General features: G+C 44.8%; 1 protein-coding gene across 2 annotated transcripts in view; it reads right to left on the bottom strand.

Annotated features, from left to right (window-relative positions):
* Positions 1–10,038, bottom strand: part of LOC311527524 (sodium/nucleoside cotransporter 2-like) — a 44,581-nt gene extending 34,543 nt beyond the window's left edge. The window contains exons 1-3 of one of the 2 annotated variants that reach the window (XM_084641600.1): positions 9,891–10,038; positions 3,300–3,385; positions 3,143–3,225 (exon numbers count right to left, since the gene is read on the bottom strand). In XM_084641600.1, the coding sequence (XP_084497726.1) occupies positions 3,143–3,225; positions 3,300–3,368 (152 nt within the window). In that variant the 5' untranslated portion in view covers positions 3,369–3,385; positions 9,891–10,038. Of the gene's footprint in view, positions 1–3,142; positions 3,226–3,299; positions 3,386–9,881 lie in introns of both variants that reach the window. The other variant, XM_084641599.1, reaches the window with a different exon arrangement.
* Positions 10,039–24,221: the final 14,183 nt, after the last annotated feature.

Raw genomic sequence — 24,221 nt, forward strand, 5'->3', positions numbered from 1 at the left:
AGTGGGTGTTCAGCACCCACCAGCCACCTGCTGATCAGCTGTTACTTCAGCAGGTTGTGCCGATCAGCTGTTTGGTGGCATGGGGGGGGGGTAGAGAGGAGGCAGGAAGAGGCGGAGCGAGGGTGGGACCTTGGGGGAAGGGGCGGAGTGGGGGCAGGGCCTCAGGGTGGAGCACCTACCCAGAAAAATGAAAGTCGGCGCCTATAGTGCCCTTGACTGCAAGCTCAACAGAGCTCTTCCACTGACTGTGGTTAATATAGCCCTTCACATCCCTCATGGAGAGCCAAGCCCTTGTACAGTGGGTGAGGGACAACTATCATCTGTCTGTGTTCCTCATAAGATAACTGGGCACCTGTACAAGGCCACTGCAGGCAGAGCTCCTTAAAAGAACAAAGTCCCAGCAGCTTTGCCGTACAGCCTCTTGGAAGGAACATGCCAAATCATCTGCTTCTGTGACAGGCATCAACCTGTTGCTGGTAGACCACATTTAGAGATCTATGAGTGCTGCTGTTCCCAGAAAAAAGAGAGATGGCTCTTTAGCTTCTGCAGTGTGGGCGAGCTGTGGAAATACTGCAGTTTGTCAAGGTCGAGGGGCCTGGAATAGGACAAGACACAAAGGGTTATTGTCTCCGATAGCTTGGTGCAGGAGAACAAAAACTCATTTTGGAATTTCAAGGACAGAAAATGTTACCTTTTAAAACTGAACTTCAATATATTGACAGTAGGCTGCTTCAGCCCACAGAAGCTCCCTAGACACAGCCCAGTTAATCGCAGTGCAAGGAGTGGTTGGGAATGAGTGACAGGGGTTGGATCACTTGATGATTACCTGTTCTGGTCGTTTCCGAGAGTGGCCAGTGCCTGGTATGTGTGTGTGGCACACCTGGCACTGGCCACTGTCAGAAGACAGGATACTGGGCTAGATGGATCTTTGGTCTGACCCAGAAGGGCCTTTCTTATAGAATCATAGAATATCAGGGTTGGAAGGGACCTCAGGAGGTCATCTAGACCAGCCCCCTGCTCAAAGCAGGACCAATCCCCAATTTTTGCCCCATATCCCTAAATGGCCCCCCCAAGGATTGAGCTCACAACCCTGGGTTTAGCAGGCTAAAGCTCAAACCACTGAGCTATTCCTCCCCCTCCCATGTTCTTATGCTGAGAGAATGGTAAGTTAAAAATCACAACATTAAAAAATAAATTCAAAAAAATGGAATTTGGGAGGAGGTTGGTGGCCAGGCTGTTGGTGGGAAACCAGGTGTGTATGCCTCTGAAGTGTTCAAATGTATGGTGAGTGAACAGCACATCTATGAGTGGAGTGGGCTGGTGAGCTACCAAGGTAGCCCTGAAAAATACATCCTTCCCCGAAATGTGACTACAGACATGGAGTTCCAGCTACATGAAAAGTTTGCAGCTATCAGCCCCCAGGATTGGGTCAGAATTCATGAACGAATCAACAGGGTGCTGCATTAGCATTCACATGGCTTAGCGTCTCTCCACGGCTTCTGATGCAGCCTGGTAGGATGGCGTGCAAACACCTGGAATGGAACTCCACAGCCATCCCCCTTCTCCCCCTGGCAAATTTCTGAACTGACTTCAAACGCCTCGTTGTATTTGGGATTAATGATTTCGTCACCCATGGAATGCATGGACTACATTTAACAGAAATGGACTACGTATGAAAACAGACATTTGAATCACTTCCCCCTCCCTCCAGCAAAACAATTCAGTCTTTTCAGGCAGCTCATTACACCATGGGGTTGGTACTGAGTGGTGTACATATGGGAAAGGTAATATACGGTTCTTATTTCAACAAAATAGAAAATACTAGCAAAAATGGGCACCTTCCCAGGAGAGATTTCTTTTGACTTGCCTGTTTTACTGCTGGCATTTCCTGGTCTCCATTTGGAATTCCATTGTTGGGGGCAGGAACAGTGAGCTACTAGCAGCTACATGCTGCTATCCAGGGCTTATAAACTTTTGGCATTGGTTCATGGAGTGGAAATCTCTCCCATTCCCATATTAATAAACAGAAAAATGAACCCAGAAACTTACCAGACTCTGGGGCAGCTATCCCTTGTCTGTTTCTGCTGCCAGCTCCACGGTGGGTTGTTCCTCCAGAGGGCATCAAAAATCTCCTCTGAGTATGGCCCCAGTATGCGCTGCAGCTGTTCCTGTGGCAAAGCCTCCTCTAGGACCAGTTTCATCAGCAGAGTCACTTCATTTGCCTCATTCAGTAATTCCCATGCAGGCTTCTGAGGCCACCGGGGCCTCCTCCCAGCTGACCAGGTCATTGAGCACCACTGGTGGCTCACTGCTCAACACAGTCCTCATCATACTCAAACTCATCATAGGAAGGGCGTGATGCTGGTGAGTTGCCAGAGGTGCAGCTGTAGTCCTGGTTTTCTGGTACTCATTCTTGAGCCCATTCATCTGTTCATCACACTGGTTGCTGGTCGGTAAATTTCCAACACTACCAGCTTCTTTGCTATTTGTTGGTATACGTGGGCATTCCGGTACTCTTACGAAAATCAGTTGTTTTGCAGACCTAGCACCAGAGACTAACCAAGATCTGGCTCTGGCTGTCTCCTGCAACCATGATGCAGTGCACTTTCTGTTTGGTATCCGTTGCAAACACAGACTGCTCTGTGCCCTCCTAAGGTATATTTGCAGCTTGGCCATCAGAATAAAACAAAAGGGTTAACTACAAAGCAGCTGTACTAGAACAAGGGGAGGTGCTTCCGTTTCCCTGGAGTCAATTAATGATTCTTGGGAGAGAGAGGACAAAGGAAGTCGGCCCATAGCATTGTGGGATACTTTTGGCGGACTCCAAGAACCTATGTCCAAGGGGTGCTGCATCTACACTGCAAAATGACAGGCCTTGAACTCTGGGCCCCACCTTGACTCCGGCTCAGACCTTCCGTCTTCAGGGGTCATAGGACCATGGCCCTGAGGCCGAGAGATTTGTGTGTAGACGGAAGAGGGGTTAGAGTTAGAGCCTGAGTCTGAGCCTGGGCTTACCTTGCAGTGTAGACATACCCAAAGTGGTTGTGTGCTAATCTCTGGTTTACTGTTGTGTTTGTAGTGTGTGTGTTTTGGTTAATGGGAGCTATATGGGGAGCAGTGACTCTTCCCGGGGTTACTATACCTCCAGAAGGTGGGGCGTTCGGCCCTCTGCTCTCTGTTCTCAGGAGGTGGATTCTGTGCTCCCTCAGGGAGTCCCTCTTCTTCCTGTAAAACTTCCTGTTAGTCAGTGTTCTCAGAGCAGGTCCAAAGGCCAGTGCAGAAGAGAAGGGAAGATTTACCATGGAGTCGAAAGCCGTGTTCTCCAAGCCCTTCTCCAGGTCACCGAGTGAAATTCTGACATCCTCCATATCTAGATATGCTCCCGCTACAACACAAACTCAGGAATTAGCTGGATGGCCCCGCAACAGTGCATCTTGTGAAGGAATGATGCCATGAGCACCATCTGGTTCCCGAGCTGGGAGGCAATAGCCATTTGCTTCCCAAGAGTGGGGAAACCCTGAGCTGCTTCCTTGTTTTGGACCCAAGGGAGAGAAGCCCAGAGCTCATAGATTTAAGGCCAGAAGGGACCATTTTGATCATCTAGTCTGACCTCCTGTATAGCACGGGCCAGAGAACTTCCTGAAATAATTCCTAGATCAATCTTTTTGAAAAACATCCCATCTTGAGTTAAAAATTGTCAGTGATGGAGAATCCATCATGACCCTTGGTAAGTTGTTCCAATGGTTAACGACTCTCACTGTTAAAATGTACACTGTATTTCCGTCTGAATTTGTCTAGCTTCAGCTTCCAGCCATTGGCTCATGTTTGACCTTTGTCTGCTGAACTGAAGAGCTGATTATTAAATATTTGTTCCCCATGTAGGTACTTATGGACTTTGATCAACTCACCCCTTAACCTTCTCTTTGTTAAGCTAAATAGATTGACCTCTTTGAGTCTATCACTAGAAGGCAGGTTTTCCAATCATTTAATCATTCTTGTGGCTCATCTCTGAACCCCTCTCCATTTTATCCACCTCCTCCTGGAATTGTGGGCACCAGATCTGGGCACCAGATCCCAGCACAAGTAGCACCAGTACCAAATACAGAGGCAAAATAATCTACTACTTGACATTCCCCTGTTTATGCACCCTAAGATCCCATTGGCTCTTTTGACAATATCATCACACTAGGAGCTCATGTTCAGCTGATTATCCACCATGACCCCAAATCTTTTTCAGGGTCTCTGCTTCCCAGGATAAAGTCCCCATCCTGTACGTATGGCCTGTATTCTTTGTCCCTAGGTGTGTCCATTTATATTTATCCATCTGGTTCCTGAGCTGGGAAAGTGAGACCCTATGCACCCCTTTATTCACACCCTGCACACTAGTGTAATGATAACTGTATAAAATACGCCTTTTGAGCTATCATTTGAAAACTATTAATGTACTGGTGAATAATATCATTGTAAAATATATGTAACAACGTTTAGACACAACAAATCTTGCATCTTGGAGGGGATTAGACTACATGACCCTTGTAGTCCCTTCTAACCCTATGGTTCTATATGTGAAGTTATAAATTCTCTCAGTGTGATGTAACTGGAACATATCTAAAGCCAGGTAGCCTAGCCTAGCCTAGCCTAGGTAAAGGGAATAAACAGGTTTATCCTAGACAAAAGAATGTGGGTTTACCCTAATGTATATTTTAGCAATAAACAAAGACATCAAGCTAAACCAGTGGGGATATTCTGAGTCTGAAGTCAAGAGACAGAGAATTAATATGGCTCCTGCACCCCAGAGAGACACAGGAGACTGAATCCCCAGGAGACCTTCCTGCCTTTTAGGACAAAGACAATTCCTTTGGGGATATAAGGGACAGAGAGAGATCTATCTTTAGCCTCCACCTGAGGAGACAAAGGAACCAGGCACTTTGTGCTCCATGTATGGGGTCCTGGCCAGAGGGTCTGATCAGCCATGCTGGTGATGGTGAGAAAATTACCTAGAGCAAAATCTGTCGCTTGTTAAGTTAGGTCTCAGTCATCAAAAAGTGTATTTTTACTTGTCTTTGATTGTAACCCATTCTACCTTCAGTCCCTCCTGCATGGTATCATTTAACCTATGTCCTTTTGTTAATAAACATGCTCTATTTTGACTATAATCCAACTCCGTGCTGTGTTTGAATTGAAATGATTGTTCACTCCAGTTAAAGGAGACCAGGGAGAGGCTGTTGTGTTCTAGGCAGACTGCTGGGTCAGAGCACTGAACAAGGGAGGCACAGCACATGGACAGTCAGGGAACTACATGCTTGTCTGCTGGCTGTTGGTGTCCGGGCTGTGAGCCACAGTGGGAGAGCATTTACGGCACTCAGGGTTACAGGGAAGGGGGTGACACAAGCTCACACTGGTCTGGGTTGAACCCCAGTGTGTTGCAGAGGGGAAGCTGGGATCTCTTTCCTGGTTCTGTATCAGGCTCCAGGAGACGCCAGGAGCAGCTTTGTTATTCTAGGCCTGAGAGAGGAGTTGTCCTGAATTTCTCTCCTGTCAAGAGAAGCACTGAGTTTGTTCCTCCACCAATAAAGTTAATGGAAGAGCTGCCAGTGAGCTCAGAGTTGCAAGGCTGGCTCATTTGCTCTCTTCCTCTTCTTTGCCTAAGAGCTCTCTTCCTCACCTCTCTACCCCGACAAGGGGGGAGCCCTGAGCAGTCTTCCTGTTTCCAACTGGAGTGGGGGAAAGCCCCACATTCCTGCCTGCCCCAGAACTTCCTCACAGGGGACCAGGAGGCAAACAGACAGTCACTGTTAATAAAGTACGTTCAGCCCTTTCCTGAACTCATTTCCTGGGCCCTACCCCCCGATAAAAACGATATTCAGCTGGTTGAGAATAAAAATAAGTGCCGGGCTAATCCCCAAAACAAGCATAGCAAACCCCAGAAATTCAGAGCCAAGGTTACACTTAGAAGAAACCCAAGCATGTGACAGTGTGGAAACACACAGCTAAGGCTCCCAGACATCCATAATTCTGCCCCGTAGTGACTCCATGCTGTAACAACTCTGTTATGACTGGTGCAGAACAGAATTTGTGGTCCCAGATTAGATTAAATTTGAATAGCTCCGCCCCCTGGAAATTGAGTCATCTTCCTAGGGCTCTGACATTGGCGTTGTTAGCCAGGGGCTCAATGGTGACCAGGGCCCACACAATGGGCTGGGGGCAGGTGCCTTCCCCCCACCCCCACAGCACTCACACAGTGCAGCTGACCCCAAAAGCTCAGTTGTCATCAGTCAGGTCCAACAATCCTAGAACTAGCCCCCAAACAGTGAGATTTTTCTACCAGGTTATAACATGGCTTGGTCTGCTTTAGATTACTGACCTCCCCCTATGCCCCCCCCCAACCTAGTGCATGGGGGGCAGCTGCAGTGCACCAACAGGCCTAACATACAGATAGAGGGATCTGACCCCGCTGCATGGGCCCTGGCTGAGCCTCCAGCTTCCCAAGCCCAGCCTTGGAAACAACTCATACTGTGTGGAACCCAGCCCCGCCCCATGCCATCCATTGTCAGTCTCAGCTCTGTCCCTCCCTACTCACTCATCCATTGCCACCCCATCCCAACCCCTTCCCACCCAGCCATCCAATCACCCTACACCTGTCCCACCCCTCCATGTCCCACAGCCATCCATTGCCACCCCATCCCGGACCCACCTTGCCCAGGCCCACACCTGCCCCCTCCCCACACAGCCACCCATTGTGCCCCCCTGAATCTCCCAGTGATCTTCATCCCCCACCACAAGATCCAGGGAGGGGGAACTTGTAGCAGGATCCTCTTTTCTCTCCCTGGCAGACCACAGGGGCAGCTCCTTCCCCATCCTGGGTGCTGCAGCCAGGAAGAGGAGCGGGGGACAGCACGAAGCAGACAGACCCATGGCTCACAGGAGGGGAGGGAAAGCAGGGAGCAGAATGACTAGTACACACTCTATCTCCCTGCCATGTCAGCTGGACGTTGATCCCCAGCAAGATAATGGAGTGGCTGTTATGGGACTCAGTTAATAATGACGTAAAGGAGGGTAATGTAGTTAATGCAAATCAACATGGGTTTATGGAAGATAGGGCCTGTCAAACTAACGTGATATCTTTTTTTCATGAGATTACAAGTTTGGTAGCTAAGGATAATAGTCTGGATGTAATAGACTTCTGCCAGGCATTTGAATGCATGGTATTTTGATTAAAAAACTAGGACAATATAAAATTAACATGGCACACATAAAATGGATAAAAAACTGGCTAACTGGTAGCCTCAACATGTAATTTAAATGGGGAATCCTCATTGAGCATATGTGTGTCCAGTGAGATCCTGCAGGGATCAGTTCCTGGCCCTACGCTATGTAACATTGTTATCAATGACTTGGAAGAAAACAAAATTATCACAAATTGGGGAGTGGTAAATAATGAAGAGGACAGGTCAACGATACAGAGCAATCTGGATCACTTGGTAAATTGGGCACAAGCAAATAATACGTCTTTAATACAGTTACATGTAAGTGTATACATCTAGGAACAAAGAATACAGGCAACACTTACAGGATGGGGGACTCTATCCTGGAAAGCAGGGACTCTGAAAAAGATCTGGGCTTGTGGTGGATAATCAGCTGAACATGAGCTCCTCGTGTGACGCTGTGGCCAAAAGAGCTAATGTGCTTCTGGGATGCATAAACAGGGGAATCTCGAGTAGGAGGAGAGAGGTTATTGTGCCTCTCTGTTTGGCACTGGTGGGACCACTGCTGGAATCCTGTGTCCAGTTCTGGTGCCCACAGTTCAAGAAGGATGTTGATTAAATGAAGAGGGTTCACAGAAGAGCCACAAGAATGCTTAACGGATTAGAAAGCCTGCTCTATAGTAATAGACTAAAAGAGCCCAATCTATTTAATTTAACAAAGAGAAGGTTAAGGGGTGACTAGATTACAGGCTATAAGTACCTACATGGGGAACAAATATTTACTGATGGGCTCTTCAGTATAGAAATGAAAGATCTAAAACCATCCAATGACTTGAAGTTGAAGATAGACCAATTCAGACTGTAAATAAGATGTATATTTTTAACAGTGAGGGTAATTAACCACTGGATCAACTTGCCAAGGGTCATTGTGCATTCTCCATCACTGGCAATTTTTAAATCAAGACTGGGCTTTTCCTAAAAGCTCCGCTCTAGGAATTGTTTTGAGGAAGTTCTCTGGCTTGTGTTATACAGGAGCTCAGGCTAGATTAGTGGTCCCCAAACTGTGTGCGCGCCCCACTAGGATGTCATGGAGGAATGTTTGGGGGGGTGCACACTGGGGCCCAGGCCAGCCCCCGCGGGGGGTGGGGAGGGAGCACCACACTTCCAACCATGCTCCTCGCCCAGACCAGCTCCACCCCTCACCCATCAACCCCGTTCAGCCCCCAGTCCTGCTCTGCCTTCAGGCCAGATCCGCCTCCACCCCCACCCTACCCCCTGCTCCACCCCCAGCCCAGCTCTGCCCTCATTCCCTCTCTGCTCTCGGTCCAGCTCCTCCCCCATCCCCAGCTCCTCCCCCATCCCCAGTGCCGCTCCCAGCTCCGCCGCTGAGGAAGCCTTGGCTGTGCAGTTTTGGAGGAGGAGCACAGACAGATTCTGTTACTGGTAGGGGGTGGGCATGACTGGAAAAGTTTGCACACCACTAGACCAGATGATTATTATTGTCCCTTGTGGCCTTGGAATCCAAGAAATGGCAAAAGCTAGCAACCCTGCTGACTAATGCACATGTGCACTCCCTTATACTTTGCCCGGTGATTACACTTTGCCTGGTGATTCTGTCCCCTGGACTGCCTACAGCCTTGCCAGACACAATGTGTGCAGCCCCTGACACACTGCTAAGTGCCTTTATCCCCACTGCACAGTGCCACCCAGAGGATTCAGGGGGCCTGGGGCAAAGCAATTTCGGGGGCCCCTTCCATAAAAAAAAGTTAGTTTTGCCTCCCCAAGCGGTGAAGAAAAAACAAAGAAAAACCCAAGTCATGCCGCCGAAGAAAGAAGAGGACAGGAGGACCTGCCGCCGAATTGCCGCAGAAGACTGAAACGAAGCAATTGAGCTGCCGCCGAAGTGCCGCCGCCGAGGAAGACAGGGACTGAAAGACCCGCTGCTGAATTGCCGCCGAAATTGCCCCCGCCCTGTCTGCGGGGCCTGGGGCAAATTGCCCCACTTGCGCCGCCCCCCCCCCCCACGGGCGGCCCTGCCACTGCATAGAACAGCATGACAAAGGGCCTGTCCCAGGGTCATACAGGGGGAAAACAGGACTAGAGCCCAATCTCTGAACCTAGCTTTTTGCCTTCTCCTGCAGGCTGTCCCAATGCCACCATGCACAGAAGATGCAGCCTTGCCTACCCCACTGCATAATGACCCCTTCTGAATTTGAGTGAATGAGCTTCCAAAGGGGTGGTGTCCATATGGAATGAGACGCCAGATAATTAAGAAAATTTGGGTTCTTCCTGAAGTTTATCAGTGCTGTTTGTCCTGAAAAACCTCAAGTTCATCCAAAATTCCTTTCAAATGTAGGCAAACCCAGAGAATGGCACATTCTGTACTGTCAGCCTAACCCATAAGAGTCCACTAAATTCAAACCAAGCCCTGTCCTCACAATATCACCAACCCAGAGCCTCCACATCCTCTGTCCCCTGCCCTGGTGCTGACCTTTCCTATTGTGCCTTCAGCCTGGCCATCTGCTCTAATCCTCACCCTTCCCATTCGCTTCTCTCTCCCATTTTCCTCCCCATTCCTCTAGCAGCACTAGAGCCCTGCCCCATGATCCTCAGCCCTGGTGGCCCCATTCACCATTGGCTCCAGCCCCATGCAGACCCCATTAGCGAGTGACTCACGACAGACACCTGGTCCTTCTTGTGAGGGTTGAATACCAATTCCCTGGCTCTCTTGTGCTCACAGAAATCTCCTTCCCATTTCTTTATGCCACAGGCTGACAAGGAAGTAGGTTATCAATTAACAGAAGAGTCCAAGGAATTGGACTCCGTCTTCCCAGGTTATTGGGTACCATACATGTCTACGCCTCACTGCACGCTCCTCCAGCTAAACTCCTAATGATTGTGGCAACCAGTAAACACAGGAAGATAAAGCTCAGACCCAAGAATCTTAGTGGGTAGTCCTGTCCCTTCCACCTTGCCCTGTGAAACACCATTGTTAGTAAATATTAACTCTCTTAGTCCCCTTTTCCTTTTTGTATGTTAAATTCATTCACATAGTAATAATTCTCCAAAAAATCTTTATGGATCTGAGCTGTGTCTAATTATCCTCAGCATTTTCAGGTCCATGGAAATCTAGGTGTCCAGGGAAAAGACATCCTCAAACTACTAAAAGAGTCTACAGAAGTATGTAATTAACAAAACTGTGTGATTGATAACGGATAATTATCAGATGTTTTCTGTAATGGATGAAATAATGACCCATTGAAATATGTTTCTAAGTCATTAAAAACAGCCAGTTTCTACAGTGTTAGAAACCAGATTAGAGATTCCTTTTTACTCATCAGTCAGGCAAACTGAGCACCATAAAAGAAATTCCATCAGTAATTTCAAAAACAGAACACATGGTGAAATTAATCATGAGAAACAATTTTCCCTCCAAAAAGGAGTTTCTCTGTGTCATACCCTATAAAAGACAAAAGGTGTGAAAATTAGGTTGGGGAGTGAAAACTGGGAGAGACATAGAGGCCAGCTCTTTACCTGATACCAAGGCTGGTAATGTATCTATTCCTTTTGTATTTCGTATAGTGCTGTACTGATCTCTGATTGACAATCTTTGATTAAATAATTCTACTGGAGCCTATTTGCCAGACTTGAATCATTATTAAATTCAAACATGCAACACCACCGTGACCCTGCTGATTCAGCCCCATCTGTCTCTGTGGAATGCTTTCTCAGAACCAGGAGCCACAGTCTTACCCCTCTCCCTCAGCCAGACACAGTTCTGCTGGAGCTTAAACTGCCTGTCAACTCCCTGCCACACCAGTCTGTCCACCTCCCCAGTACACTCCTCAAGACTCTGCCAGTCTTAACTTTGCCTTGCAGGTAACAGTCGGTGCATCCCAGTTCCCAACCCCCCTGGAAGTGCATTCCCCTGCAGCATCCAGGCCCCTCACTGGATGCCCACAGAAATACCACGTCCACTGTCTCCAAAAAGACAGTGCAGACACCAGCTTATCAGTTCAGCTGAAGACCCACACATTACTTTAATACGGAGCACTGAGATAATTTTATGGCAAAACCAAAAATAAGTTTATTAATCAAGAACAGAGCTGGAAGTGATTCTAAGCAAGGATAATAGAAACAGGAAGTGGTCACAAATAAAACAAAATAAAACCTGCTTTCTAGTGTCTAAAACTTAGCAAATGACAATCCTGGTCTCAGGCAATTTCTCACCTGCTGTCAGTTCTCAGTTGTCCCTAACCCACATGGCTGAGGGATCCACCTTTCACAGATTCCAGGAGCTCTGGCCCCTTTGTTCCTTAAGTGATGGGTAACTAAGGGATTCTCTCCCCTTCTGCTTATAGTCCAGTAATATATTGAAAAAATATATTTTGAAGTGCATCCACAAATAAGGTTTTTCTCCCCTGCTGTTTGTGCTTCAGGAAGCTGACGCCATGTTGTTTGTTCATCCTCCTGATACCTTGTTCTTCTGTTGACCTAAAATGCAAATGAAGCATCCTTTGTGCTGGTTTGACGATGTTTGATGCACAACAGTTTCCAAGGCAGACAGGTAAGTCCACATTCCTTTGCCTTGGGCAAACTTGTTAATCAATTCCGCCTCCAACACATATTTTAGGAACATATTCCCAGAGAGGGGCATGCCATCTGTGCATGCAACCCATGCTGCAGAAAAAACAGGGGGCCCATGGGCAGATTCCATCCAGCCTCTGAATGAGCATAGAGGATGCCATTTTAAAATGATGTCCTCTGAACAGCATGACCCCATACACACCATATGGAAGAAGCCATTTTGTGGAATGTCAGGCATGCAAATGTGTAATTGAATACACAAGACAGGGGTGCCGTAACAGGGGGAGCCAGAGGGCCATGGCCCCGTCACTTTTTAATGGCCATAAGGGGAAGTGATGGAGGAGAGGAGGTAGAGAGGAGCGAGCGGGGGGCAGGGCCTCAGGGGAAGAGGCGGGGTTGGACCTCAGGAGGAATAGGCTGTGTGTAGGGGCAGAGGCTTGGGGAGAAGGAGCAGTGTGAGGACGGGGCCTCAGGGGGATGGGCGGTGCAAGGGTGGGGCTTGGGGAGAAGGGGCAGTGCAAGGGTGGGGTCTTGGGGAGAAAGGGCAGTGCAGGGAGGCGGGGCCACAATTCAGGCACTAGTGCCTCCCCCCCCCCCCCAGTTTCAGGGAGATTCTGCTGTTCCTGACACAAGGGATGCACTGGAGGGAGGGACCAAGGTAAGCAGCAGTCAGTCAGTGGTGACCAGGTTCCTCTAAATTTGTATGCAGGAGAAACTGGAAATTCATGGAGCACACTATAGAGAAATTATATGCACTCTATAACTGCCCTTTTTAAAAAAAGCCCTTAGATAATTACACACAAAATTAATTTGAAACTGGACATTTTCAAAAATAAGAAATCTATTTAAATATTTAAGGCACTTAAAAACAAAATGTCCCCCTACTGTTTCTACTTTATTAGCACTCCTGACTCTTTCTGTTTTGAAGTGTATCCATGAAAATTGCCTTTTTTTATATGCTTCTCTTTCATATGTTTTCTGTTCTGTGCCATATACTCTTTCACCAGCCACTGCTTCGCAAAACAATATTTTTTTGTAAGAGCTTCAGGCAGAGATTAAAGTTTACATATGGGTTGCTGTTTAAAGCTCAATTTGGAATAATGAATGTCTCATTAATGGCAAAACAAAAGAGTGGAAAAGCAAAGAGAATATTAAATATGGCCAGGCAGGGGATGGTGGTAATCACTGTTACCTGTGTTTTCATCACGGGTGCTGTCCTACAGCTGAGACAACCCAAAGAGAACTCCTATTGCAAGTGTAGAATTGAATGAATACACCAGGCATTCAAGTGTACGATTAAATTGTCCCTGGTAGAACAGAGCTAATGGTGCAAAGTCTTCATCAGGATGGAAAGTTTAGTGAATTTTTTTTCATTCATTTAGTGCAAGAGACTATGCAAAAGAACCCCAGAAATTATAAGAAATAGAAGGCCAAAACCAAAACTGCAATTAGTGAGTTCTTCCGGAAAAACAGGAAACGAGTTGAAAATCGTATTTCAGAGGTGTACAAATGTGTATGGATTTATGGGTGGGCAGAAACAAACAAGCTATACTGCTGGCCCTCTCTGCCTTTTGTCAGTGAAAAGTACATGTGGAATAAGGCAGGATACAATGACCAAAGCAACCCACACAATGCCTGCAGACATCACAAAACTAGCCAACATCACCTAACAGCCCATATACAGCTATGAGCATTTGGATAAGATTGTACTGATATTCAGTTAGATGAGCAACAGAATTGCTGTGAGACAACACAATGGAAATTTTTGTCAGAATCGGACCATTTTGCAAGGAGAAATATTTATGGTATGTCATCTCAGAGAATAAGACCTGGGGTTTCATAGACATTAACAAGTCAGATGATGATTCCCTGAACTGGGAAAACTATGTAGATACCTTAGAATTAGTCAGTGAGTTTGATCTTTTATTTGGAAACTGCTACCTTTTTTGTCCTGGCACACGGAATAGAATTCAGAATGACCTCACTGAAGCAGTAAGTAATTTCCAACTTAATGCCATTGCCAAAGAAACTGAGGAAGCATCATTTGTTGCAATTTTACTTGACGAAACCTCAGATATTCAATTAGTCTCAGCTTTCAACTGTACTGCTGTCATAAATATAAAGGGAAGGGTAAACCTCTTTAAAATCCCTCCTGGCCAGAGGAAAAATCCTCTCACCTATAAAGGGTTAAGATGCTAAAGGTAACCTCACTGGCACCTGACCAAAATGACCAATGAGGAGACAAGATACTTTCAAAAGCTGGGAGGAGGGAGAGAAACAAAGGGTCTGTGTCTGTCTGTATGCTGCTTTTGCCGGGGACAGAATAGGAATGGAGTCTTAGAACTTTTAGTAAGTAATCTAGCTAGGTATGTGTTAGATTATGATTTCTTTAAATGGCTGAGAAAAGAACTGTGCTGAATAGAATGACTATTCCTGTTTGTGTGTCTTTTTTGTAACTTAAGGTTTTGCCTGGAGGGATTCTCTATGTTTTGAATCTAATTACCCTGTAAGGTATCTACCATCCTGATTTTACAGAGGTGATTTCTTTACTTCTATTGAAAGTCTTCTTGTAAGAAAACTGAATGCTTTTTCATTGTTCTCAGATCCAATGGTTTGGGTCTATGGTCACCTATGCAAATTGGTGAGGATTTTTACCAAACCTTTCCCAGGAAGTGCGGTGCAAGGGTTGGGAGGATTTTGGGGGGAAAGACGTGTCCAAACTACATTTCCCAGTAAACCCAGTTAGAGTTTGGTGGTGGCAGTGGAGATCCAGGGATAAAGGATAAAATTAATTTGTACCTTGGGGAAGTTTTAACCTAAGCTGGTGAAAGTAAGCTTAGGAGGTTTTCAGGCAGGTCCCCACATCTGTACCCTAGAGTTCAGAGTGGGGGAGGAACCTTGACAACTGCATTACATGACCAAGAATGGTGCTGGGGCAGAATGCTTCATTGGTTTTACTGATGTTAGTAACAATCAAATTGCTGCTGGCCTTTACTCAGACTGTTGAAACACTGTGCCAGAAGTTTAAATTCAGTGACAAGTTGTAGATCAGACATACAACGGTGCAGCTGTAATAGCAGGCAACGTGAGTGGGCTTCAGAAATGTGTTAGTGAAAAGTTCCCCCTTGCAATTTTTGTTCATTGCTCTGCTTGTGTTTTAAATTTTGTCCTCAGTTTTGCCGCAAATCTGAGAATGTCAAATTTTCTTCAGAAATTTAGAAGGAATACCTGCGTTTTTCTCGCTATCTCCAAAACAGGCTGAACTTCTAAACACAGTTAAATGCTTTCTTGTTGTACCACAAGAGGGGAATTTTCATTCAAGGCTTGTACAAACTGTGAAGCAGAGCAGAGAAGCTCTGATCAAACTCTTCAAAAGTGTGGTGCAAAACTCAGCAGATTGGGGTGCTTAGTCTTTCTCCTCAGCCAAGGGTTTTCTGACCATGCTTGATGCTTTTCAGTTTGTGTTTCTCCTTTGTCTCTACAGTGACATATTTGAAGTGGCAGAAGTGTTGTTTGATGTTCTTTAAACCAAGATGTATGATATTGGGTTTTTTATTCAGCAGATTGGTGAGACATTAGAGCGAATTTTTTTTATTCCTTTTTGGGAGGGGAGGGATAAGTTCAGTGGTTTGAGCTTTGGCCTGCTAAACCCAGGGTTGTGAGTTCAATCCTTGAGGGCACCATTTAGGGATCTGGGGCAAAATTTGGGGATTGGTCCAGCTTTGAGCAGGTGGTTGGACTAGATGACCTCCTGAGGTCCCTTCCAACCTTGATAGTCTATGATTCTATGAATTCACCGAATGTGATAAACATTTGATGAGTTTTGGAAAACGGTGGTAGAGGTAGGGGCACATGAACCACAGGAAAAAAGAGCAAGAGAAGGCCAGGCAACATAAAAATGTCTCTTTTTGAGGTTATTGACAATATCAGCTGTCAGTAAAATTTGAAAGTGGAGAGAAACTTGAATTTGTCCAGTTGCTGAATCCAAAAAGATTCAAGGACTTCTAGATGCATTTCTAGATAGTCTCAAATCTCTCGAAGCATCTTATCTGAATATTTTTTACATTAATTGGTTGTGTTCTGAACTGTGTGCTGTGTACAACTCAGAACAGCTGCAAGGGAAGGTGCGTTTGCCTTGTATAGAACTATTCACATGCTAGATTTATATTCTTGAGGGTCTAAGGTCAACAAGTCAGCTGGCGTAATTCTGACTATTCCCTATGCTCTGGCCATGGTGAGAAAGTCTTTTTCAACTGTAAAGTGCATTAAGACATTCACATGCAACACCAGTATGGCCAGTGCCTGTCCAACTTGGCTTTAGTGACCAGCAAAAAGGAACCACTTAAGTATCTGCTCAGCTTACAAGATTTTAACGGCTTGGTCACCGGGGAGTTTCTTAAAAATGGATTTTCAATTTCAGTAGAAAAGTGAGGTAATCATGTATTTGTATAGTCTCAGCTTTCATTATATTTGACGATTAGTATTTGCCAAAATGAATGTATTCGGTTTATTAATTGCAAAGTGTACATTTAGGAAAAAAATATTTTCATCTATCTAAAAATGTCACCACATGCCAATGTTTCTGACACACCATGATAGTACTTTACACCCCATCCATACGTACATCAGGGAATGATATTAATGACTGGTTTGTCGCCAGCTTGGATTTGACACTTCACATGACAGGCTTTCCAGATAAATACCGTGACAGCAATGTGTTAGGTGCAGTGAGTGCCTCAGACCTGCTAGAGGTTGCTGATACCTGGCAGTGACCCCTTTGTCAATGGGCATTAAAGGGGTTTTAGGATCACATCATGTCATCCCCATCACTCTAGTGCCTGAGTTCCTCCTTAAGTTTCCACAAATCTAAATTTCCTTCTGTCAAGGTTCCTTCCCCACTCTGAACTCTAGGGTACAGATGTGGGGACCTGCATGAAAACCTCCTAAGCTTACTTTGACCAGCTTAGGTTAAAACTTCCCCAAGGTACAAATTAATTTTACCCTTTGCCCTTGGATTTCCACTGCCACCACCAAACTTTATCTGGGTTCCTGAAAAAATGGAGTTTGGACACGTCTTTCCCCCCCAGAATCCTCCCAACCCTTGCACCCCACTTCCTGGGGAAGGTTTAGTAAAAATCCTCACCAATTTGCATAGGTGACCACAGACCCAAACCCTTGGATCTTAGAACAATGAAAAAGCATTCAGTTTCCTCACAAGAAGACTTTTAATAGAAGTAAAAAGAAAAGAATCACCTCTGTAAAATCAGGATGGTAGATACCTTACAGGGTAATTAGATTCAAAACTTAGGCAAAACCTTAAGTTACAAAAAAGACACACAGACAGGAATAGTTATTCTATTCAGCACAATTCTTTTCTCAGCCATTTAAAGAAATCATAATCTAACACATACCTAGCTAGATTACTTACTAAGTTCTAAGACTCCATTCCTGTTCTGTCTCCAGCAAAAGCATCACACAGACAGACACAGACCTCTTGTTTTTCTCCCTCCTCCAAGCTTTTGAAAGTATCTTGTCTCCTCACTGGTCATTTTGGTCAGGTGCCAGCGAGGTTACCTTTAGCATCTTAACCCTTTACAGGTGAGAGGATTTTTCCTCTGGCCAGGAGGGATTTTAAAGGGGTTTACCCTTCCCTTTATATTTGACACCTTCCCTACCCCTTACTTAGCTGGGGCGAGGCTATTTTACTTTCATTTAGTATTTTTTTTCTTCTTTCCCCTGTTTTCCCCATGCCTTTCTGTCCTACTCCTCCCTCCCTGCTCCCTCTTACCTTCACCTCTTTCTCCTTGGCCACCATCTCTCTTGCTGGGTTTCGTCACGGCTGTAGGGCTGCGCTTAGTGAAAGAAGTGGGGAGAACTAGGGTTGAGGTGTCTCCTTAGATGTCTGGGACCAGTGCCTGGTGAGTGCTGGGGCTGGTCTACACCCAATTTTTGTATCACATTAACTTTATTGGTTTGAAACCAATATAGCTATACTGGTACAGCCCCTAGTGTGGGTGCAGTTATGCTGCAATAAAGGGGCTTATATTAGTATAAATTATGCCTGATTATTAAGGCACTTTTATAGAAGTACAACTGTGTCCACACCAGGGCTTGCACTGATTAAACTACTTTGATTTAAAAAAAAATCACACCTCTAGCTGAAATAGTTAAATCAGTACAAAACTTGTGTGGACGGCTGGCACTGGTGATTCAGGATGAGACTTTAAATCTGAGTTGGTGTTCTATGACAAGCCTTTGAAATGAGGGCTATGAACCTAAACCTGAGGGGGAGATTGGAAAGGGAGGGGTCTTTTCTGAGAGCTGCATGAGATTCAGTAAATTAGAGCCCAGGAAAGGGAGAATATTTTTTTCAAAGAGCTTGGCGGTGAGTGGATGATTTATCATAGAATTTTAGGACTGGAAGGAACCTCAAGAGCTCATCTAGACCTGTCCCCTGCACTCATGGCAGGACTATGTATTATCTAGACCATCCCTGGCAGGTGTTTGCCCAACCTGCTCTTAAAAATCTCCAATGATGGAGATTCCACAACCTCCCTAGGCAATTTACTTCAGTGCTTAAAAACCCTGTCAGTTAGGAAGTTTTTCTTAATGTCCAGCCTCAATCGCCCTTGCTGCAATTTAAGCCCATTGCTTCTTGTCCTATCCTCCGGGGTTAAGGAAAACAATTTTTTCTCCCTCCTCCTTGTAACAACCTTTTATGTACTTGAAAACTGTTATCATGTCCCCCCTCAGTAGTCTCTTCTCCAGACTAAACAAACCCAATTTTTTTTCAATCTTCCCTCACAGGTCATGTTTTCTAGACCTTTCATCATATTTGTTGCTCTTCTCTGGACTTTCTCTAATTTGTCCCCATCTTTCCTGAAATGTGGCACCCAGAACTGGACACAACACTCCAGTTGAGGTCTAATCAGTGCAGAATAGAGTGGAAGAATTACTTCTCGTGTCTTGCTTACAACACTCTTGCTTATACATCCCTTTTTTTGCAACTGTGTTACACGGTTCACTCACATTTAGCATCTATTTGCAGGAACCTGAAGGGGAACTGAGGCAGGGGCCTGCAGTGGCATGCTACACCACAAAGGGATCAGCTTGGAGGCTGCATAGTGGCTCACAAATAGCAACAAAACTAAGCCGATAGCAATAGCCTGCACTGCTGCACATGCACCAGTTCAAGGGAATGTGCTTGTGAAACATTATGCCCACGTGGCATGGCACTGATTTAATAAAAGCACCTCACACTCTGGGTAGGCCTGGCTTTCCAGATGGAATGAAATCTCTGAGGTGGGTAATGAAGGTATTTTCTTGGCATGTAGGGAATTGGCCTATGAAAATCAGTTTCATAGCAGGTTTCAGAGTAGCAGCCGTGTAAGTCTGCATCATAGCAGTAGTTTCATAGCAGTAACTCCAAATGAGGGCCAAAACAGAGTGTGTGTGTGTGTAGCAGTGACAATATTAGCCTGATATCAGAAGCAACAGCTCTAACCTTTAATCCCTGGGACATTTACCAGGAAAAAAGAAATTGATCTGCTAATGTGCCCCCAGACTGTTTTCCATACCGTAGTGCCAAGCTGTCTCTGCAGATAGCCAGGAGACCTTGGAATGCAAAGATACCAGCATGATTATATTGGGTAACAGTTTCCTTGGCAATATAAACCTGGGCCCCAAATGCTAGTTGTACAGGTTTTTATTTTATAACAGTCATTTAAAATGATTAAATGTTCTTTACGGAAGGGAGGAGTTCGCGATAGGGAGTCCCAACACTTGCCTGACCAACTAAGCTGCAGTTCTGCAGAAAAAGCCCTGGGGATTACAGTGGATGAGAAGCTGGATATGATTCAGCAGTGTGCCCTTGTTGCCAAGAAGGCTAACAGCTTATTGGGCTGCATTAATAGGAGCATTGCCAGCAGATCGAAGGAAGTGATTATTTCCCTCTATTCGGCGCTGGTGAGGTCACATCTGGAGTATTGCATCCAGTTTGGGGCCCCCCACTACAGAAAAGATGGGGACATGTTAATTACTGGCATATGTTGTAAAGTAATTCATTCTATTGACTCATGATTCCTTATGTTACTGAGAATCAGTTAGTGTTTGCTGAAGATTATTCTGGCCCCAGGCTGCCTTGTGATGTGAGTTTGTTCAAAGGAGCTAGTGGTGAACTGCCTCAGTCTCAGAACAGAAACCCAGCTAGAGAGAAAGTTCCCTTCCTCGTATAGTTCCCTTCAGCCGGGCACCATGTGATAATTCTGCCTGGGTGAGGGATAATGCAGGAAGTGGTGGAAGGATGGCTGGGCAGCAGGGGGAGCAGCCATGGCACAGACATTTTAAGTGGTGTTCTCTCTTCAGTCTGGTGCAAGTGAAACTGAGGCAGGGCGAGTGGTGCCATGGCAGGCCACTAGGAGGTGCTGTGGAGGCAGAATGCTCCTTAGAACAGTTAGTCCTGCAACCCCCAAGTGGAGAGGCAATTCTTGATTTAGTCCTAAGTGGGACACAGGCTCTGGTCCAAGAGATGCATATAGCTGAACCGCTTGGTAATAGTGACCATAATATAATTAAATTTAACATTCTTGTGGGGAGGAAAATACCAAAAATGTCTATCACAGTAGCATTTAACTTCAGAAAGAGAAACTACACAAAAATGAGGACGTTAGTTAACTGGAAATTAAAAGGAACAGGCACAAGAGTGAAATGCCTACAAACTGTATGGAATCTTTTAAAAAACACTATAATACAGGATCAAATTAAATGTATCCATCAAATTTAAAAAATAGTTAGAGGATAAGAAAAATGCCACCATGGCTAAATAGAGTAAAAGAGGCTTTTAGAGGTGTCTTTTAAAAATTGGAAGTCAAGTCCTACTGAGGAAAACAAAAAGGAACATATACTCTGGCAAGTCAAGTGTAAAAGTATAATTAGGCAGGCCAAAAAAGAATTTGAAGAGCAACTAGCAAAAGACTCAAAAACCAATAGCTAAAAAATGTTTAAGTCCATCAAAAGTAGGAAGCCAGCCAAACCATCAGTGGGGCCACTGGACCATTGAGGTGCTAAAGGAGCACTCAAGGAAGACCAGGCCATTGTGGAGAAACTAAATGAATTCTTTGCATCAGTCTTCACTACAGAGGATGTGAGGGAGATTCCCACACCTGAGCCTTTCTTTTTAGGTGACAAATCTGAGGAACTATCCCAGATTGAGGTGTCAATAGGAGGATTTGGAACAAATTGATAAATTAAACAGTAAAAGAAGTCACCAGGACCAGGTGGTATTCACCCAAGAGTTCTGAAAGAACTCAACTATGAAATTGTAGAACTACTAAGTGTGGTATGCAACCTATCACTTAAATCAGTTTCTGTACCAGATGACTGGAGGATAGCTAATGTGATGCCAGTTTTTAAAACGGGCTCCAGAGACAATCCTGGCAATTACAGGCCGGTAAGCCTAACTTCAGTGTCAGGCAAATTGATTGAAACTATAGTGAGAAATGCTAGTACAGAATTATCAGACACATAGATGAACATGATCTGTTGGGGAAGATTCAACATTTTGAAAAGGGAAATCATGCCACACCCATCTCTTAGAATTCTTTGAGGGGGTCAAACTTACATGTGGACAAGTGTCATCTAGTGGACAGAGTGTACTTGGACTTCCAGAAAGCCTTTGACAAAGTCCCTCACCAAAGGCTCTTAAGCAAAGTAAGCAATCATGGGATAAGAGGGAAGGTTCTCCATGGATCAGTGACTAGTTAAAAGACAGGAAACAAAGGGTAGGAATAAATTGTCAGTTTTCACAATGGAGAATTTCAGAATAACGGGGTTCCCCAGGGAGCTGTACTGGGACCAGTGCTGTTCAACATATTCATAAATGATCTGGAAAAAGGGATAAAGAGTGAGGTGACAAAGTTTGCAGATAATACAAAATTTCTCAAGATAGTTAAATTCAAAACAGATTGTGAAGAATTACAAAGGGATTTCACAAAACTGGGTGACTGGGCAAGAAAATGGCAGATGAAAGTCAGTGTTGATAAATGCAGAGTAATGCACATTGGAAAAAATAATCCCAACTACACTCACAAAATGATGGGGTCTAAATTACTTGATACCACTCAAAAAAGATCTTGGAGTCATTGTGACTAGAACTCTGAAAATATCCACTCAATATGCAGCAGCAGTTAAAAAACCTAATAGAATGTTAGGAACCATTAGAAAAGGGATAGATAATAAAACAGTAAATATCATACTACTATTATATACACCCACATCTTGAATACTGTATTCAGTTCTGGTCACCCCATCTCCAAAAAGATATGTGAGAAATGGAAAAGGTACAGAGAAGGGCAACAAAAATGATTAAGAGTAAGGAGCAGTTTCCATATGAGGAGAGATTAAAAAGACTTGGACTGTTCAACTTGGAAAAGAGATGATCAATGGGGGGATATGCTGGAGGTCTATAAAATCATGAATGGTGTGGAGAAAGTGCCTAAGGAAGTGTTATTTACTCCTTCACATAACACTAGAATGAGGGGTCACTCAGTGAAATTGATAGGCAGCAGGTTTAAAACAAACCTAAGGAAGTACTTCTTTATACAACGCACAGTCAACCTGTGGGACTTCTTGCCTGAGGATGTTGTGAAGGCTAAAAGTATAACTGGGTTAAAAAAATTAGGTAAGTTCAAGGAGGATAGGTCCATCAATGGCTATTAACCAAGATAGTCAGGAACACAGTCCCCTGCGCTAGGTGTCCCTAAGCCTCTGACTACCAGATGAATTGCTTGATAATGGCCCTGTTCTGTTCATTCCCTCTGAAGCACCTGGCATAGGCCACTGTCAGAAACAGGGGCACCATTTCAACTTTTGGTGGGGGAGGGAGAAGCAATTCATCCATGATTCCAGGGCTATTTAGGTACCTGAAAACTCTAGTTTTTTGGCAGATAACTTAGCAATTAGCTGACAGGAGTGCTGTATCTAATTCCTATATAAAATAAAGAAAATTAAATAAATATTAGACCCAATGAGCTTTAATACTAACGTGTTCTGACATCTTGTGGCAAGTCACTTAAGGGACACTGATTAAAATTTTAATGTATATTCTTACTTTGTTACTAACTCTGCAGAGAGAGAGAGACCCCCTTCAGGACTCCTAGGTTTCATCGCAACTCGGGGGGGGGGGGTAGGGTCTAGTGGGTTACAACTGGGTACAGATACATCTGGGTTATATATCAGAACATCAGAATGGCCATATGGTCAGACCAATGGACCATCTAGCCCGGTATCCTGTCTTCCGACAGTGGCCAATACCAGGTGCTTCAGAGGAAATGAACAGAACAGGTAACATCAAGTGATCCATCCCATGTCACCCATTCCCAGCTTCTGGAAAACAGAGGCTAGGGACATGCAGAATATGGTGTTGCATCCCTGCCCATCCTGACTAATAGCCATTGATGGACCTATTCTCCATAAACTTATCTAGTTCCTCTTTGGACCCTGTTATAATTTTGACCTTCACAACATCCCCTGGCAAAGAGTTCCGTGGGTTGATTGTGAAGAAATATTTTCTTTTGCTTGTTTTAAATCTGCTGCCTATTAATTTCATTGCGTGACCCCTAGTTCTTGTGTTATATGAAGGTGTAAATAACACTTCCTTACTTACTTCCTCCATACCAGTCCTGAATGTATAGACCTCTATCATATCCCGCTTTAGTCATCTCTTTTCTAAGCTGAAAAGTCCCTGTCTTTTTTCATCTCTTCTCATACAGAAGCTGTTCCATCACCCTAATAATTTCTGTTGCCCTTCTCTGAACCTTTTCCAAATCCAATACAGTATATCTTTTTTCAGATGGGGTGACCAGATCTGCACAGTTTTCAAGATGTGGGCATACTATGGATTTATATAGAGGCAATATGATATTTTCTGTCTTATTATCTATCCCTTTTCTTGTGATTTCCAACATTCTGTTTGCTGCACATTGAGAAGATGTGTACAGAGAACTAACCACAATGACTCCAAGATCTCTTTCTTGATGGGTAGCAGCTAATCTATCAACAGTGAATTTCATTTGCCATTGTGTTGCCCAGTCACTCCCTTTTGTGAGATCCTTTTGTAACCCTTTGCAGTCAGCTTTGAACTTAACTATCTTGAGTAATTTTATATCATCTGCAAATTTTGCCACGTCACTCTTTATCCCTTTTTCCAGATCACTGAGGAATATGTAGAACAGCACTGCTCCCAGTACAGACCCCTGTGGGACACCACTATTTACCTAAAAAGAAAAGGAGGACTTGTGGCACCTTAGAGACTAACCAATTTATTAGAGCATAAGCTTTCGTGAGCTACAGCTCACTTCCTCAGATGCATATCGTGGAAACTGCAGCAGGCTTTCCAGCCCACCTTGATTTTCATACACATTGTGAGGAGAG

The sequence above is a fragment of the Lepidochelys olivacea genome, assembly GCF_965140295.1.
Source record: "Lepidochelys olivacea isolate rLepOli2 genome assembly, chromosome: 10".
NCBI classification, from domain to species: Eukaryota; Metazoa; Chordata; order Testudines; family Cheloniidae; genus Lepidochelys; species Lepidochelys olivacea.